Genomic DNA, 15599 nt, shown 5'->3' with positions numbered 1-15599 from the left:
TATTAACTTTATTGCAGTGGAGAAGTTCAGCTAGGAGAGTAGACATTCAGGTTAACCAAATACATTTAGACATCAATACTTATGTAAATCCAAGGACATTATAAAGGTTTGAGCAGCAGATGGGTGCACATTCTAAAGCACGGGATACCAATTTAATGCAAAGTGGTTACTGCCTTAAAAGCAAATCTTATTTATAACCCATTATCAGCCATAAATTGCAAATTCTGGAACTGCATCCGTTTTGCACTAAAAGCACTTAAACAGGCCTTAAGGTTGAAGGCAATATTTTGAGCGAGTTCTAAATGATCACCTACTGCTCAGGATTTCAAATTTATTCTGTGATAATGTATACTAAGACTACAAGCCTCCCCTGACATTAAGAGCTTTATGGTCATTATCTAGTGTTAACCTCATAATTTCCAAGATTTAGTGAGCTCCACTTCCCCCATCACTTCAGCAGGTATGAATATTAGCCTCAAAATCATGTTGCTTCATGTCCTGAAATGTCTAGAAGAATACTAACTTTCACAGCGTGGAAGAGGATGGTTCCAATCTCCTAGGTTAAGACACCACTGTTCTGAACTGCCCACAATCTGATAGCCAGGGTCACAGTACAAGCTGATCTTGGAACCTGGTTTTAAATCACTGTCGGATGCATGCAAATGAGGTGACAATCCTTCCAAGACTGGACAATCTACAAGAAAATCAAATATGTCAATTATTTCTATATAGTTTGAATTGTTTAAAAATGTAATACAGTCTGATAAAATAGTGTTCTTGTTTTAATTCTGGTTTGTAACTTTCAACATAAATTGATAGTAAGCAACACGTTATCACTTACTAATAGTCATTGTTTACATGTTATGCCCCATTTTCCATCATGTCATGTGACATTTTCCACTCCATTGGTTCCCTATCCCAATGGCATCATTTGGTTTGGCAAGGCTTGCAAGGCTCTGCTCTGTCAACACACCATCATCGATGACATTGCCTCTGAGGTTGATGTTCTGCTCATTCTACTAGGGCCTGTCTAAAGACATGGTGTGAGCATTGATACTGTGCATTAGGGAGGGATTTTTCAGCAGGGCTTTAAGCAGGCTTGGATCAAGCTGGGAGAGGAAGGAGAGGCAGAGACCTGTTTCTACAGACACACCCTGTGAGTCTTGCGCTGGGATGTAAACACAGAGCATGGGTCAAAGATCACAATTATTCTGGTGTCAAAATGCACCCAGAACTTCATCATCTCACTTATATAATTTATTATGGTTGAATGCTGGTGTTATTTATTTTTTTGGCAACCAGAAAACCCCGTTAATGTTCACATATCTTTTTTATACCAGTGTAGAGGTCAGCAGGAGTCTAGCTCATGATGGACATTAAGTATAATGCATTGTTGTTCTATCTAAATAAGACTAAACATAGTGCTAGCCTTATGACGCATGACATGCCATGTGAACCCTGGCATTTAGTTAGCAACAGAGAAAGTGGCAAAGATTTCTAATGGGTGATGACATGGGCAGATCACACTATAGATCCTAACTAGCCAGGGGATGCAGTACACATTTAGGAGATATATAGTACCATTTTACCTTGAAGAGATAAGAGTTTACTGCACTGGTATAGGGAAAGCATATGAGCTATATTTAGACTATTTCATTAATTAAATGTCAAAAAATCAATTTACCTCAATAAAATCACAATAGATAATTCATGAAGTGAATAAACCACAATACCCGGTTATCATTTTGTTATAAAAAAATTTCCTTTCACCCATATGAGTGATCTGCTAATGACATCTCAAAACTAAAAAATACTTGTCTACACATCCGAATAATAATAATCATGCAAAATAAACATTAAAGAGATAAGTTACGTTGTATGAATAACTCCTATTCTGGCCAACTTGAGCCATTCTTGTATTACAATGATGGCCATTTATCTTATATTTCCCCAGTAAAATTGGCGGCTTGAAGGGAGAGCAGGAGTCACATTCTGAATGAGGCTGCCTCTGATGAGAAAACCCATTTAAGTAAAACAATGATTTTACTTTTTACCTTTTTATGGTTAAAAAAAGTGTGCCTAGTTAAGCAGCTAATCCTGAACAGTGGAACTACATAGGCTGAAAGTGAAATCCACCTACAAGTTATCAGTGAAGCTCCAAATCAAATATATTCCATCTTTACAAATACTTTACAAAAAATCACATAAAGGATACATAAAAGATATTATGCCCCCACAGATCTGATATTGATGACTTGGTAGATAGTTCTTCAATATCTAAAAGGTGGAAAACTCTAGGACCCCACAGAAAAATCTGCAATGCAGAAGGACATTTGGCACCAGGGCCCAGAGGCGACTGAAACCTCTGCACCTTCTTTCTCTACAGTATGTCCTTTGGTGGTCTTATGTTGTGTTATAAAAATGTATCCTAAGAAGGTTGCGTTTGCTTTGGATAAAAAAAAAACTAGCTTATTATTAGAACATTGCATTTTGGATGTATATACCATTTGTTTGTCTTTTTAAGGAATAATGTAGTCTGTACTGATCAAATTTCAGAGTTAAATATCACCAATGAAGTGGAATCTACCATATGCTTCAGTATACAAGAAAAAAACAAAACAGAAACAGAGAATCATACCTGAACAGAATATGCTCTTGTTGTCTACTTTAACTTTTCCAACCACACCTGCCAGGAAGTCAGCCCAAGCTAACACATTTCCCTTTTGAAGATGATGTGGACATGAAGTAGCCAATAATTTCACCTTTAAAATATATACTTTTACTATTAGATATTGTGCAGTATAATTATTAAAATTGAAGTCATGCCTGAGCCACAAGCCATCCGAAACGTACCTGTTCAGGTAAAAGTGGATAATCCCATATATTAAGCTGACTGATTGATCCAACAAAAGATTCTGCAGGGTTGAAACCTTCCCCCCTCTGGTCTTGTTCTTGTGCAAGGACTAAAGCACCACCTCCTGGAATGCCAGAATGAATCAATGTATGCTCAACAACACATACACTTTAGCTTTCTTCATTGGTTTTTGCAACATTTAGAATTATTATTACACGTTTTATAGCTTTGATAAAATACAAATTGCTTCATCAATCACCAAGTGAGCTTAGTTATGTCTCGAGAGCTCTTTGTAGAGCTGATTCGTGAGAAATGTTATTGCAGCTGTCAAGCTGTGCAATCATTTTAATGGGTTAAATTAAGAAAACATTAGTATTGCCCATTTTCTAAATAGATTTTGTAGTAATAAATTGGAGAACTTGCTCTTATAATTGGATAACCAATACAAAGGGTAATATTTATTAGAAAATTTAGAACTGCTCAGAAAAAGTTAGGAAAGATTTATGAAACTGGTATAAAGTAGAACTGGCTTAGTTGCTCATAGCAAAAAAACAGATTCCACCTTTTATTTTCCAAAGAAGTTGTGAAAAATAAAAGGTGGAATCTGGTTGGTCGTGATGGGCAACTAAGCCAATTCTACCTTACACCTGTACATTCTAATTTTAAATTCCATTGCTTATGTAGATACATATAGCAGTATTAAGTTCTTAGTTCAATTCATATTTATTTTCTGCCAGTATGTTGTATGTTGGGCATAAGAAGTGGCTTTGGGGCTTTACTGGGGCTCCATTCCAGAATGGCTACCTTAAGCATCAAGTACGAAAAATGAATTACTTGTGATTATTTTTATCTCTTTAGGCAGAGGGATAATGCACACAGAGATGCCAGAGTACAAGAATATGGCACACAGTAGTGTCACAGTATTGGGATAACCAGCACAGATATCTCAGAGCAAAACTTAATAATCAATCAATACAATGATTTCACAATACAGGGCTTATCTTCTCAGTGACATTGCAGCACAGGAATAATAGCAAAAGTTATGTCACAGTACAGAGATAATATACACTATGGTATCATAGCTCAGGAATAACACAATCAAAATAAATCTACCATATGGATAGTGCAATTATGTCATATTACAGGAATATAAAATACAGTAATGTTCCGTAAAAAGGATGATGTAAACATCAGAGGTAACTAAGGGACTCCATAGTAATACTTAGGATGGGACCATGTTCACTTTTCCACACCACCTTTCATTATCACTACCTGCACCTTATATTTGAGTGGAAATGGGCCCTCATAGTTGTATTGACACTACACCTGTGGATCTGCTATTTATGAAAGTCTGTAACCCACCAGGTATGTGTTTTCCCACTGATAAGCCTTTTCCATGGTCTGAGAGTTTTCCATCAATATAGACTTTCCAAGACCCATCAGTACTTGTCCAAGTAACAGCAATATGGTGCCATTTACCATCATTTACGGAAGGGCAATCGGTTATTCTCCCATTGCCATTAACATAAAGCACCCATCTGTAGAATAAAACAGGTTATTCAGTGAGAACAGCATTAGTAGCCTACAATTTAGTTACAGTATACAGTCTCAGATGAGTCGAAAGTCAACTTCTAACAGTAGACTTGGAGAGATGGAGCATGTGTGTCCACCTCAGCAAGGTGGACAAAGAAATTAGGAATAGAACAAACAGAAGGTGGGTCTATACCGATATACTTTCTTGAATACTACATTTTCACTATACAAATTTTTTTTATTATATGCAATTATTCAGATCAAGCTAGTTTGAAAATGTAGAATATTTTTTGTAGGATAACTCCTTTGATCTTGTGCAGTATCTACCACCCTTGGATTGTGTTAAAGGGATTCTGTCACCTCCTTTTACGATTTTAGGCTGGCACCATCGCTATGTTGACTAAAGTAGCTTATTTCCAGAACTCTTCTTTTTACTTTATTTCGTTTAGTAGTTTTGATGTAAAAGTGCCCAGTGACGCCCCCCTGCAGTGCCCAAGAACACCTCCTGATAATCAAAACACCTCCCACAGCCCGGCAAACGGTTCCGCCCCCTCACCACGTCATAGTCTACCTTATAGATATGCCCCGTCCTCCTTCCTGTCTGTGGCCAGAAAACTCGCGCAGGCCCAGTACCGCCTGCGGCCTGCGCCTGCGCGATCATCAACCTCCTGAGGGCAACAGCCTCAAAAGTCTCACTGGACATGCGCCGAGCCCAGTGATGTGACCTGAGCGCTGTTGCCCTCAGGACGTTGATGATCGCGCAGGCCGCAGGAGGTACTGCGCCTGCGCGAGTTTTCTAGCTGCAGACAGGAAGGAGGACGGGGCATATCTATAAGGTAGATTATGACGTGTGGAGGGGGCGGAACCGTTTGCCGGGCTGTGGGAGGTGTTTTTACTATCAGGAGGCTGTCTTGGGCACTGCAGGGGGGCGTCACTGGGCACCGGAGAGTGAGAAAAACGCCCCTCTGGGCTCCTAGGACCCTAATTAGCATAACATAAAAATCGCTTTTACATCAAAACTACTAAACGAAATAAAGTAAAAAGAAGAGTCCTGGAAATAAGCTACTTTAGTCAACATAACGATGGTGCCAGCTTAAAATCGTAAAAGGAGGTGACAGAATCCCTTTAATATTTTCTTTTAAGTAGTGAACTAAGCTGTGCAACTAGTTTCCCATGTTACACAATGTTTAATTAAACATTAAAAAAATTAGGTTTTAAAGGCAGCCCGTCAATAGTTTTGACCCTGCAAAACTGCTGACAGTACTACCTGGGGGCCTTGGAGGCCTGTGGAAACATACCTATGTTGATGGTTTTAGTATAAACAGGACTAAGAAAGAGAAATATTTTAATCCAGCATGCTCCAGTCCTGCAGTTACCCCGAAGGTGGTCCTAACCGCTGAAAGACTGTCAGATCACTGCTTCCCAATCGATGCCCTTTGTTGAGTCAGGGCAACTGCAGGTGATACTAACAGCAGGGGGAGGAGGACACTCACTGCAAAGATGCACTTCAGCATTAGGGATCACCCCAAAAGCACTTATTGGAGCAGTGCACACCAGATTAAGGTCCAGTATCTCTTTCTAAGTCCTACTGACCTTACAACCATCCCTATTACCTATATACATAAAGCATCTAGTGCAGTCAGCAGTTTTGCATGGTCATTTAAGTGATTTGTAGATATATTTGGGTTGGATTCCTGTATCATATTACCTTTAACAGTAAAACCCATTAAAAAACACACACAAAGCCCTTTTTTTTGTCCTGGCTGAGTTTCTATGAGGAGGTAAGTTCTAGACTTGACAGCGGCGAATCAATGGATATCCTATATATCTTGACACTGTACCGCATAAAAGGTTAGAATATAAAATGAGAATGCTCGGACTGGGAGAAAATGTCTGTATGTGGGTAAGTAACTGGCTCAATGATAGAAAACAGAGGGTGGTTATTAACGGTACACACTCAGATTGGTCACTGTCACTAGTGGGGTACTTTAGGGGTCAGTATTGGGCCCTATCCTCTTCAATATATTTAATAATGATCTTGTAGAAGGCTTGCATAGTAAAATATAAATTTTCGCAGATGACACTAAACCGTGTAAAGTAATTAACACTGAAGAGGACAGTATACTACTACAGAGGGATCTGGATAGATTGCAGGCTTGGGCAGATAAGTGGCAGATGAGGTTTAACACTGACAAATGTAAGGTTATGCACATAGGAAGGAATAATGCAAGTCACCCGTACATACTAAATGGTAAAACACTCGGTAACACTGACATGGAAAAGGATCTAGGAATTTTAATAAACAGCAAACTAAGCTGCAAAAACCAGTGTCAGGCAGCTGCTGCCAAGGCCAATAAGATAATGGGTTGCATCAAAAGGGGCATAGATGCCCGTGATAAGAACATAGTCATACCACTTTACAAATCATTAGTCAGACCACACATGGAGTACTGTGTACAGTTCTGGGCTCCAGTGAACAAGGCAGACATAGCAGAGCTGGAGAGGGTCCAGAGGAGGGCAACTAAAGTTATAATTGGAATGGGGCAACTACAGTACCCTGAAAGATTATCAACATTAGGGTTATTCACTTTAGAAAAAAGACGACTGAGGGCAGATCTAATTACTATGTATAAATATATCAGGGGTCAGTACAGAGATCTATCCCATCATCTATTTATCCCCAGGACTGTGACTGTGACGAGGGGACATCCTCTGCGTCTGGAGGAAAGAAGGTTTGTACACAAACATAGAAAAGGGTTCTTTACGGTAAGAGCAGTGAGACTATGGAACTCTCTGCCTGAGGAGGTGGTGATGGTGAGTACAATAAAGGAATTCAAGAGGGGCCTGGATGTGTTTCTGGAGCGTAATAATATTACAGGCTATAGCTACTAGAGAGGGGTCGTTGATCCAGGGAGTTACTCTGATTGCCTGATTGGAGTAGGGAAGGAATTTTTTATTCCCCTAAAGTGGGGAAAATTGGCTTCTACCTCACAGTTTTTTTTTTGCCTTCCTCTGGATCAACTTGCAGGATAACAGGCCAAACTGGATGGACAGATGTCTTTTTTCGGCCTTATGTACTATGTTACTATGTTACTATATAATAGCATAGTAGGCCATTCTGTCATATGTAGTAACAAATACTTGCCCAGTGGATGCCAAAAGGATGTTCGTTTTCTTTCTGTAGAGGCATCTTAGGACTCATTCAGTGTATGCACTGGGAGTATTCTCCAGCACATGGACTGAATGTACACACTGGAAATTGGGCGAATATAGTTTAATTATATAGCTGATAAGGTTGAAAAAAGACACAGGTCCATCAAGTGAAACTTACAATCCTACAATGTTAACAGGCAATAACGTGTCACCCTCTATGGGGCACACACAATTGGTGCACCAGACATATCATCATCCACCGGTATTTATTCTTTTCATCAGATCTGTGTTTGCAACTTATTCACTAAGTATGGAAATAACATGTGTTAAACAAATAAGAGAGAATAATTAAACTATTCGATTTTCTAAAAATGTTGTTCACTACAAAACAGTTAAATGACAGCTTCACAAACTACATTTAGAGAAAAACCATTGCCATACAATTTATTACAGACTTGTGTTGAGGATAAGAAAAGCTGTATTATTGTGTTTTAGATAAGTATGGAAAAGAGCATTGGGTGACAGATTGCACAGAATAGAGGAACACAAGTATATGCTGTTGTAAAGTTCAACATGTTCTAGTTACCCGTTATAGTCTGTGAGAAGGAATGCGTTGTCAATGCCATTATCAATGGCATATGATATTGGTGTCCCATAATTGGTCACATCGGAGGATTTCATCCAGAAGGCACAGGTGACTGCATTCAGTGTCGGTAAAACACTATCAAGCATGACATAGCTATATATAGCAGAGACCCCAAACTCCAGGTTAAATCCAGAGGACTGTTCTGCACGAAACAGAAACATCTTCACATTTCCATTACAATGGCATAAATAACACACAGTTACACACAATTACATAACCTCTTCCATAAAAGTAAAGAAGTAAAATATAATTACCATGTTGAGCTGAGAACATGCAGTAGACCTGAGAGAACATGCTCACAGCAGATCCCAAATTATCAGCAACTAGACCCCCACTGATACTAAGAATGAAGGGCCTCAGGGCTGCTTTGGTGCTACGGACACATCACAGTTTTTCACAACTCAGCAGCTTTCAAGGAAATGGGGTCTGCTGTAGTTCTCTGCCCATCCATTGGTTGGGAGCACCAAACATCACTAAAGCAACCTTTAGGGCCTTCATTGTTATGTTAGTAAGGGTCCTGCCAGATCAACCCCATAATCAGACAAAGATTACACATCCCAGTGATATGTCATTACTCTCCATGATGGGAATACTCCTGTAACAGTATTGTGTCAATGTGGATTTAGAGCTGATAGAAATTATGCAAAATGATGGAATCTGGTGCCTAAAATAATTATTTTATTTGCCCTTAATGACTGTCTTGTACAAAACCTGGAACTACTTATTGTTATATGGCAGGTTTCTTACTTACTCTCCAGGAACTACCTTTGCCCAGATTTACTAACTCTAAGACCTGCACCAGATTTATCACAGTGGCTCAGGCTGGATGATAGGTGTGGTGCAGGGATGGGTAGACACTTCTCTCTGACGCTATACTAATTCATGTTTGGCTTACTTTGAGTCAGAATTATGGTGCAATTTTGGCACAGAATGTCCATTTTAGGCTAAACCCTCAAGTCAAAAAAAAAGTGTAGAAACCTGAGTTGTGCAAAATGATGACACTTTATAGACAGATTCTAGGCACAGACATATTAGTAAATCTGGACCCTTGTTCCTTCTAGGCCACCTCTAAAAGCACTAGCATGGTTAAAGCAACTCTCCATTGTAAAAACCAAGCCAAAGACCAATCCAGATCTCACACTATTGGACTGTCTGGAATAGGCGCAGTGCTACAAGCAAGATACAAAGGCATGAGGAAATAATCCCCTTTCCTTGCTGCTCTGGTAACATGTGTTCAGGGATACGCTTTACAGCAGTCACATGGATGAAATCGAAATCAATAGGTGACATTGACATACATGGGAGAGTGTGCTACCCATGCTTTGTGACCTATATAGAGTTCACCTTTTGTCAATGGTGTCATCCTATAAAAGAGACGTTACCTAATTGTATTCCTATCTGTGATGATAATGAGATGACTATTGGAAAGAAGTCTTGACACATATTATATCAGGCTTAGTAACCACAGTGAAAACCCAAAAATTTCAGGATTAATTGAAATAAGAAGAGTAAACTTGGAAAATGAGGGGAAAAAACCTCACCAAGCTTGATTTAGATTTTAACAATAGGTCATTTTCTGACCATATATTCCCTTTAGTGGTTTTAGGGTAGCTATGTATTTTAAGCTACTACTAGCAGCTAGGAATAGTGGCCATCTAAAGAGTCATGCATCTGCAGTAAATGAATCTAGGCTGTCGATGGCAGCAGAAGCTCCAGATATAATCTTCTACCGTCTCAATCACATTCTGCATAGTAGCTCCAAATGAAGGATGCAGAGCCAAAGAGCTTCACAGATCAATGTGACGTGTCATAACAAGAAAAGCTTTATACTTTAAAATAACAGTAAAAAGGAAACAAAAATAATAATAATAATTAGGAGCCATGAGCTAAAATGAATTATATGTCAGGGGCACAAATAAATCTAGAAACTCAGCATCTACATACATTGCTTCTCGTAAACTAATCATTTCCCCTAGGACCTTCTTTTTCCACTGCTTTAAATCACTTAGCCATCTGGGCCCATTAGCAAAAATGAACAAAATGTATAAAAATGTGCAATCATACAGTAGCAACAACCACGACTATGAATTATCAATGTGACTTGACATGATTAACAATTTTATAATTCACACCAACTGCAACACCTTCTGACCAGCCAGATCATCCAGATGCTGGAGAGCAATTGTCAAACCAGCTGGTGGTGAGTAAAACCTGAAAATATAAAGTTACTGTAAGTCACTAATGTTGTATGCTGCTAGTGAAATGTATGCTAGTATGATTCTCTATAGTTTTTCCTATTATAATATCAGAAAGTAACCCACTGTTCAAATGCAAATTAGATTGTGGCTCCATTAGTAAAAAAAGCAGATGTGCCAGATTTATCACAGTGGCTGGTGCTGATGATACATCTGTTGCATCATTGGGCTGTCTAGTTTAAGTTTATAATACCTATTTGATTGCGTTCTTTACTCTAGAATTTTGTGCCACAATTTAGGGGTGTTTTTGGTACACATTTTGGCATATTTAACCCCTTGAAGACCAAGCTAGTTTTTACCTTCAGGACCAGGCCATTTTTAGCAAATCTGACATGTGTCACTTTATGTGGTAAATTTGGCAATAACTTTAAAATGCTTTCACTTATCCAGGCCATTCTGAAATAGTTTTCTCGTCACATATTATACTTCATGACAGTGGTAAAATTGAGTCAAAAAATTTCATTTTTAATTATAAAAAAATACAAAATTTACCCAAACTTTTGAAAAATTTCCAAATTTCTATTTCTCTACTTTTATAATAGACAGTAATACCTCCAAAAATAGTTATTACTTTTCATTCCCCATATGTCTACTTCATGTTTTAATCATTTTGTGAATGCCATTTTATATTTTGGGGACGTTAGAAGGCTAAGAAGTTTAGAAGAAAAACCCACTTTTTAAGGACCAATTCAGGTTTGAAGTCACTTTGTGTGGCTTACATAATAGAAACCACCAAAAAATGACCCAATTTTAGAAGCTACACCCTTCAAGGTATTTAAAACTAATTTTACAAACTTTGTTAACCCTTTAGGTGTTCCACAAAAATTAATGGAAAATTGAGATGAAATTTCAGAATTTCACTTTTTTGGGCAGATTTTCCATTTTAATCCATTTTTTTCCCAGTAACAAAGCAAGGGTTAACAACCAAACAAAACTCAATATTTATTAACCTCAATCAGTAGATTACAGAAACACCCCATTTGTGATAGTTAAAACTGTGTAGGAGCACACAGCAGGGCGCAGAAGGATAGGAATGCCATATGGTTTTTGGAGGGCCATGTCACATTTGAAGACCCCCTGATGCACCCCTAGAGTAGAAACTCCAAAAAATGACCCCATTTTGGAAACTACAGGATAAGGTGGCAGTTTTGTTAGTACTATTTTAAGGTACATATAATTTTTGGTTGCTCTATATTACATATTTTGTGAGGAAAAATAGTTGTTTTGGAACCATTTTTATTTTTTATTATTTACAATGTTTATCTGACAGGTTAGCTCATGTGGCATTTTTATAGAGCAGGTTATTACGGACGCAACAATACCAAATATGACAACTTTTTTGGGTTGTTTGTTTCTGTTTTACATAATAAAGTATTTAAAAAAAAAGATTTTTTAGTGTCTCCATATTCTGAAAGCCATAGTTGTTTTTTTTTGGGGGTGACTGTCTTATGTAGGGTCTCATTTTTTGTGGGATGAGATAACGGTTTTATTGGTGCAATTTTGGAGTGTGTATGACTTTTTGATCGTTTAGTATTATACTTTTTGTGATGTAAGGTGACAAAAAATTTCTTTTTTGACACCATTTTATTTTTATTTTTTTGCAGTGTTCACCTGATGGGTTAGGTCATGTGATTTTTTTTATACAGCAGGTGATTTCGGATGCGGTGATAAGTAATATGTATACTTTTTTTATTTATTAAAGTTTTGCACAATAACAACATTTTTTAAACAAAGAAAATAATGTTTTAGTGTCTCCATATTCTGAGAGATACAGTTTTGTTTATTTTTTGGGCGATTGTCTTAGGTAGGGTCTCATTTTTTGCGGGATGAGATGACGGTTTGATTGGTATGATTGGGGTGCGTATGATTTTTTTGATCGTTTGGTATTACACTTTTTGTGATGTAAGGTGACAAAAAATAGCTTTTTTTACACTATTTATTTTTCACTTGAGTGGTTAAATCATGTGATATATTAATAGAGCAGGTTGTTACAGACGTGGCAATACCTAATATGTCTACTTTTTTTATTTATTAAAGTTTTATACAGTAATATTTTTGAAACAAAAAAGAGCCATAATTTTTTTCTATTGTGGGGGCATACGCCTTTTTGATCGCTAGGTGTTGCACTTTTAGTGATGTAAGGTGACCCAAAAAAAAAATTTTTGCACAGTTTTTAGTTTACTTTTTTTTACAGTGTTTATCTATTTTTTACAATTTTTTTTACTTTATTTTGGAAAAAGGATGTTTTTTTTTTACTTGAAACTAAAAAATTTTTATTATAAAAAACTATTTTTTTTTCAATTTATTTAGCTTTTTATATTTTCCCACTGTGGGACTTCATCTGTTCAGGGTTTGATCCCTGTTTCAATTCAGTACAATACATTCTGTATTGTACTGAATCGAACTGTCAGTGTCTCACACAGTGAGACGCTGACAGTTGCCTAGGAGACCCAGCTCTGGGGCTGGATCTCCTGGGCTTCCCTAGGCTGGCAGCTCCAATGCCTGTGTAAGGCATCAGGGCTGCCATGGCAATCATTGATCCCCTGCCAGCGCAGCGCAGGGAGTTGATGAAGTCAGAGGGAGCCCCCTCCCTCTGTATACCCCACATGTGCCGCTGTCAGCGCTGACTGCCGCATGTGAAAGGGTTAATCCGCCGGCATCACCGTACACACCGATGCCGGCGGATGCAGCAGGGGCCTGGCTATCAGTAAAAGCTGGGCCCGTGCTGCGGATCGGGCGGGTGCAGCTCCTGCACCTGCCCGATCCCATCACGTACATGCACATGAGGATGCGGCAAGGAGCCACATTTGCTCACGTACATGTACGTGATAATGCGGGAAGGAGTTAAAGAATTGTTCGCTTTTTACTATTGATCCTCAGGATATGTCATCAATATCAGATCAGCGGGGGTCCAACACCAGGCATCCCTGCTGATCAGCTGCATGAAGAGAAGGCAGCGATGCCTTTTACGGGTTTGTTTACCTGTAATTTACCTGCATTGTAATTACAAGTAATGTATGGTGTTCCCATTCACTTCTATTGGATGCCTTTGTCCTGACAGGAGTTGTCCAATAGAAATAAATGGGAACTCTATACTGTGGATAGGTCATCAATAGTAAAGAGTGGACAACCCGTTTAAGTCACTCTCCTTTCTGAGAGACATTGCCCCTTTATTACTAAGCCACACCCCTTTTATCCAGGCAAGTAAAAAAAAGTATATAAAACAATAAATGTGATGCAAAGCATGTACGCCAGTTTTTTGGTGCAGATTGCAACAGAATTCTGACTCATTTTGCTTACATTTTGCTTACACCTCCATAGTTTTTGTGTAGACTAACCCTAAATACAGTATGTTATCTTCAATAATAGAAATATTGGTGGGATGGGGTGGCTCTACCAATAAGCAGGATGGGGTGGTGCTCAATATCTAAGTGTTAACTCCAACACACCAAGGGTAATAAATAAATAATAATCAATGATATGGCACTCATATATCTGGAGAGGAATCTGGACTCTGTAACACCACTGTCCCTGCCTACGCTGGAGAATATCTAAATTTTTACCTCCTTACCATTTGCTGAGTGGGAAATTGATCCGTCCCATACATGAACAAGTGCTCGCTATAGAACTGCCTGGAGTGAGATTGATCCACCCCTATTCTGACTGGAACAAGCCAGGACCCGAGCACGAGGGACGCCGAAGTAGCGGAGATCAGAGGAGAAAGCCGCACTTCGATTTGGAGGTGAGGGAATAGTATAGCTCGAAACAGGTGGGACGCCACCTAGAGCTGAATTCCCAAACAACTTAAATTGCAATTAACTTGTGGACTATACTGCACAGAGTTACGATAATGATACAGTGACATTATTAAGCGCTGATACGTATGGTGCAGATATATCCAGCACCTACCACTCACATTAAATATCCGAACTGAGACTAGCTGATCTTCTGATAAAGATATAGCAGTATATGGCGATTATATTAATCGAATTACCCGGTCCTGATTGTGGTGGATATTGTCTATGCTGCTAAGCCTATGTGATCAATTAGTGTTCTTATGCCTCAAGTGATATTAACTACAATCCGTCATTTTAGTGATATTTTTATTTACTAGTACATGGTTATTAATTTATGTATTTTTTATGTGTCGTTTTTAACCAATAGTGTGATTTATGAAATATTGAATTTATTTATCCAATTAAAATCAAATGTTTAAGCAGTTCTCCATATTATTGATTATTATTTATTTATCTTCAATAATACATTGGGTAATACCTGTTTCACACCTGCTTCCCGAATATCCTGGCACACATTTACAAGTGTAAGAATTGATGCCATCTGTACATTTAGCCTGGTTAAGACATGGATTGGATTCACATTCATTAACATTGACTTCGCAGAGCTTTCCAATAAAGCCATCCTTACATGTACACCTAGAGAAAAGTATAAAAACACAGCATTTTTAGAAAAATATACATTACGTATATCCTCATGCAAAAGTTAACAGACTTTGAATGCTGAAAAAAGGGACATAAATAATTTACTAATTAGGAGGAAATTATTTGCCCTATGACCATTATTCATGCACACTCTGGTAGCACACACAGTTTTTATGTGATATTTTTTTTTGTCCTACACAGTAATTACAGGTGAAACACATAGCACTTACTAATGCATACCGGCATGTGGATACTTCCTGCTGAGTAATTGATTTACAAAAAATTATTAGTGCTGATTATTATGTCCATTCTGATTAGGTTCAGGTATATGGGTGAAGATAAAGACACAGTGAAATCAGACCAACATTTGGATAAGTACATAGGTAGTGTTCAAAAATTAACATAAACCATGATGTTTTTAAATGTGACCTAACCATTCGATCAATTCTAACCCATAAAATAAATAATAGTCTCATAGTTACTGGTTTCATGTCTATACTGCTCATAATTTCTCTATTCCATGCTATTCTGTGTCTCTGCACATAAAAGAGACAGTTCTAGAGGAGCATAATCTCCTCTACATTCTACGTGCAGTGTATGGGAGACATTGTAGCAGCTAATCTCTGCCTACTAGCTCAAGGAAAACTGACAGTTAGAGCTGGAACCTTCATAAAGGTAAACTGCTAAAATTGTAGGATCCAAATCTTGTAATGGCCAGC

General features: G+C 38.1%; 1 protein-coding gene across 5 annotated transcripts in view; it reads right to left on the bottom strand.

The window, feature by feature from the left end:
• SVEP1 (sushi, von Willebrand factor type A, EGF and pentraxin domain containing 1) overlaps positions 1–15599 on the bottom strand; it is a 459579-nt gene that overhangs the window by 172423 nt on the left and 271557 nt on the right. For all 5 annotated transcript variants that reach the window (XM_040417268.1, XM_040417271.1, XM_040417270.1 and 2 more), the window contains 6 exons: positions 14717–14874; positions 8127–8328; positions 4217–4392; positions 2854–2978; positions 2639–2762; positions 524–694 (listed from right to left, as the gene is read on the bottom strand). In XM_040417268.1, the coding sequence (XP_040273202.1) occupies positions 524–694; positions 2639–2762; positions 2854–2978; positions 4217–4392; positions 8127–8328; positions 14717–14874 (956 nt within the window). The remainder of the gene's footprint in view (positions 1–523; positions 695–2638; positions 2763–2853; positions 2979–4216; positions 4393–8126; positions 8329–14716; positions 14875–15599) is intronic.

The sequence above is a fragment of the Bufo bufo genome, chromosome 2 (assembly GCF_905171765.1).
Source record: "Bufo bufo chromosome 2, aBufBuf1.1, whole genome shotgun sequence".
NCBI lineage: Eukaryota > Metazoa > Chordata > Amphibia > Anura > Bufonidae > Bufo > Bufo bufo.
Note: the sequence above shows the minus strand (reverse complement) of the source record. Positions and strands in the feature narration are given on the sequence as shown.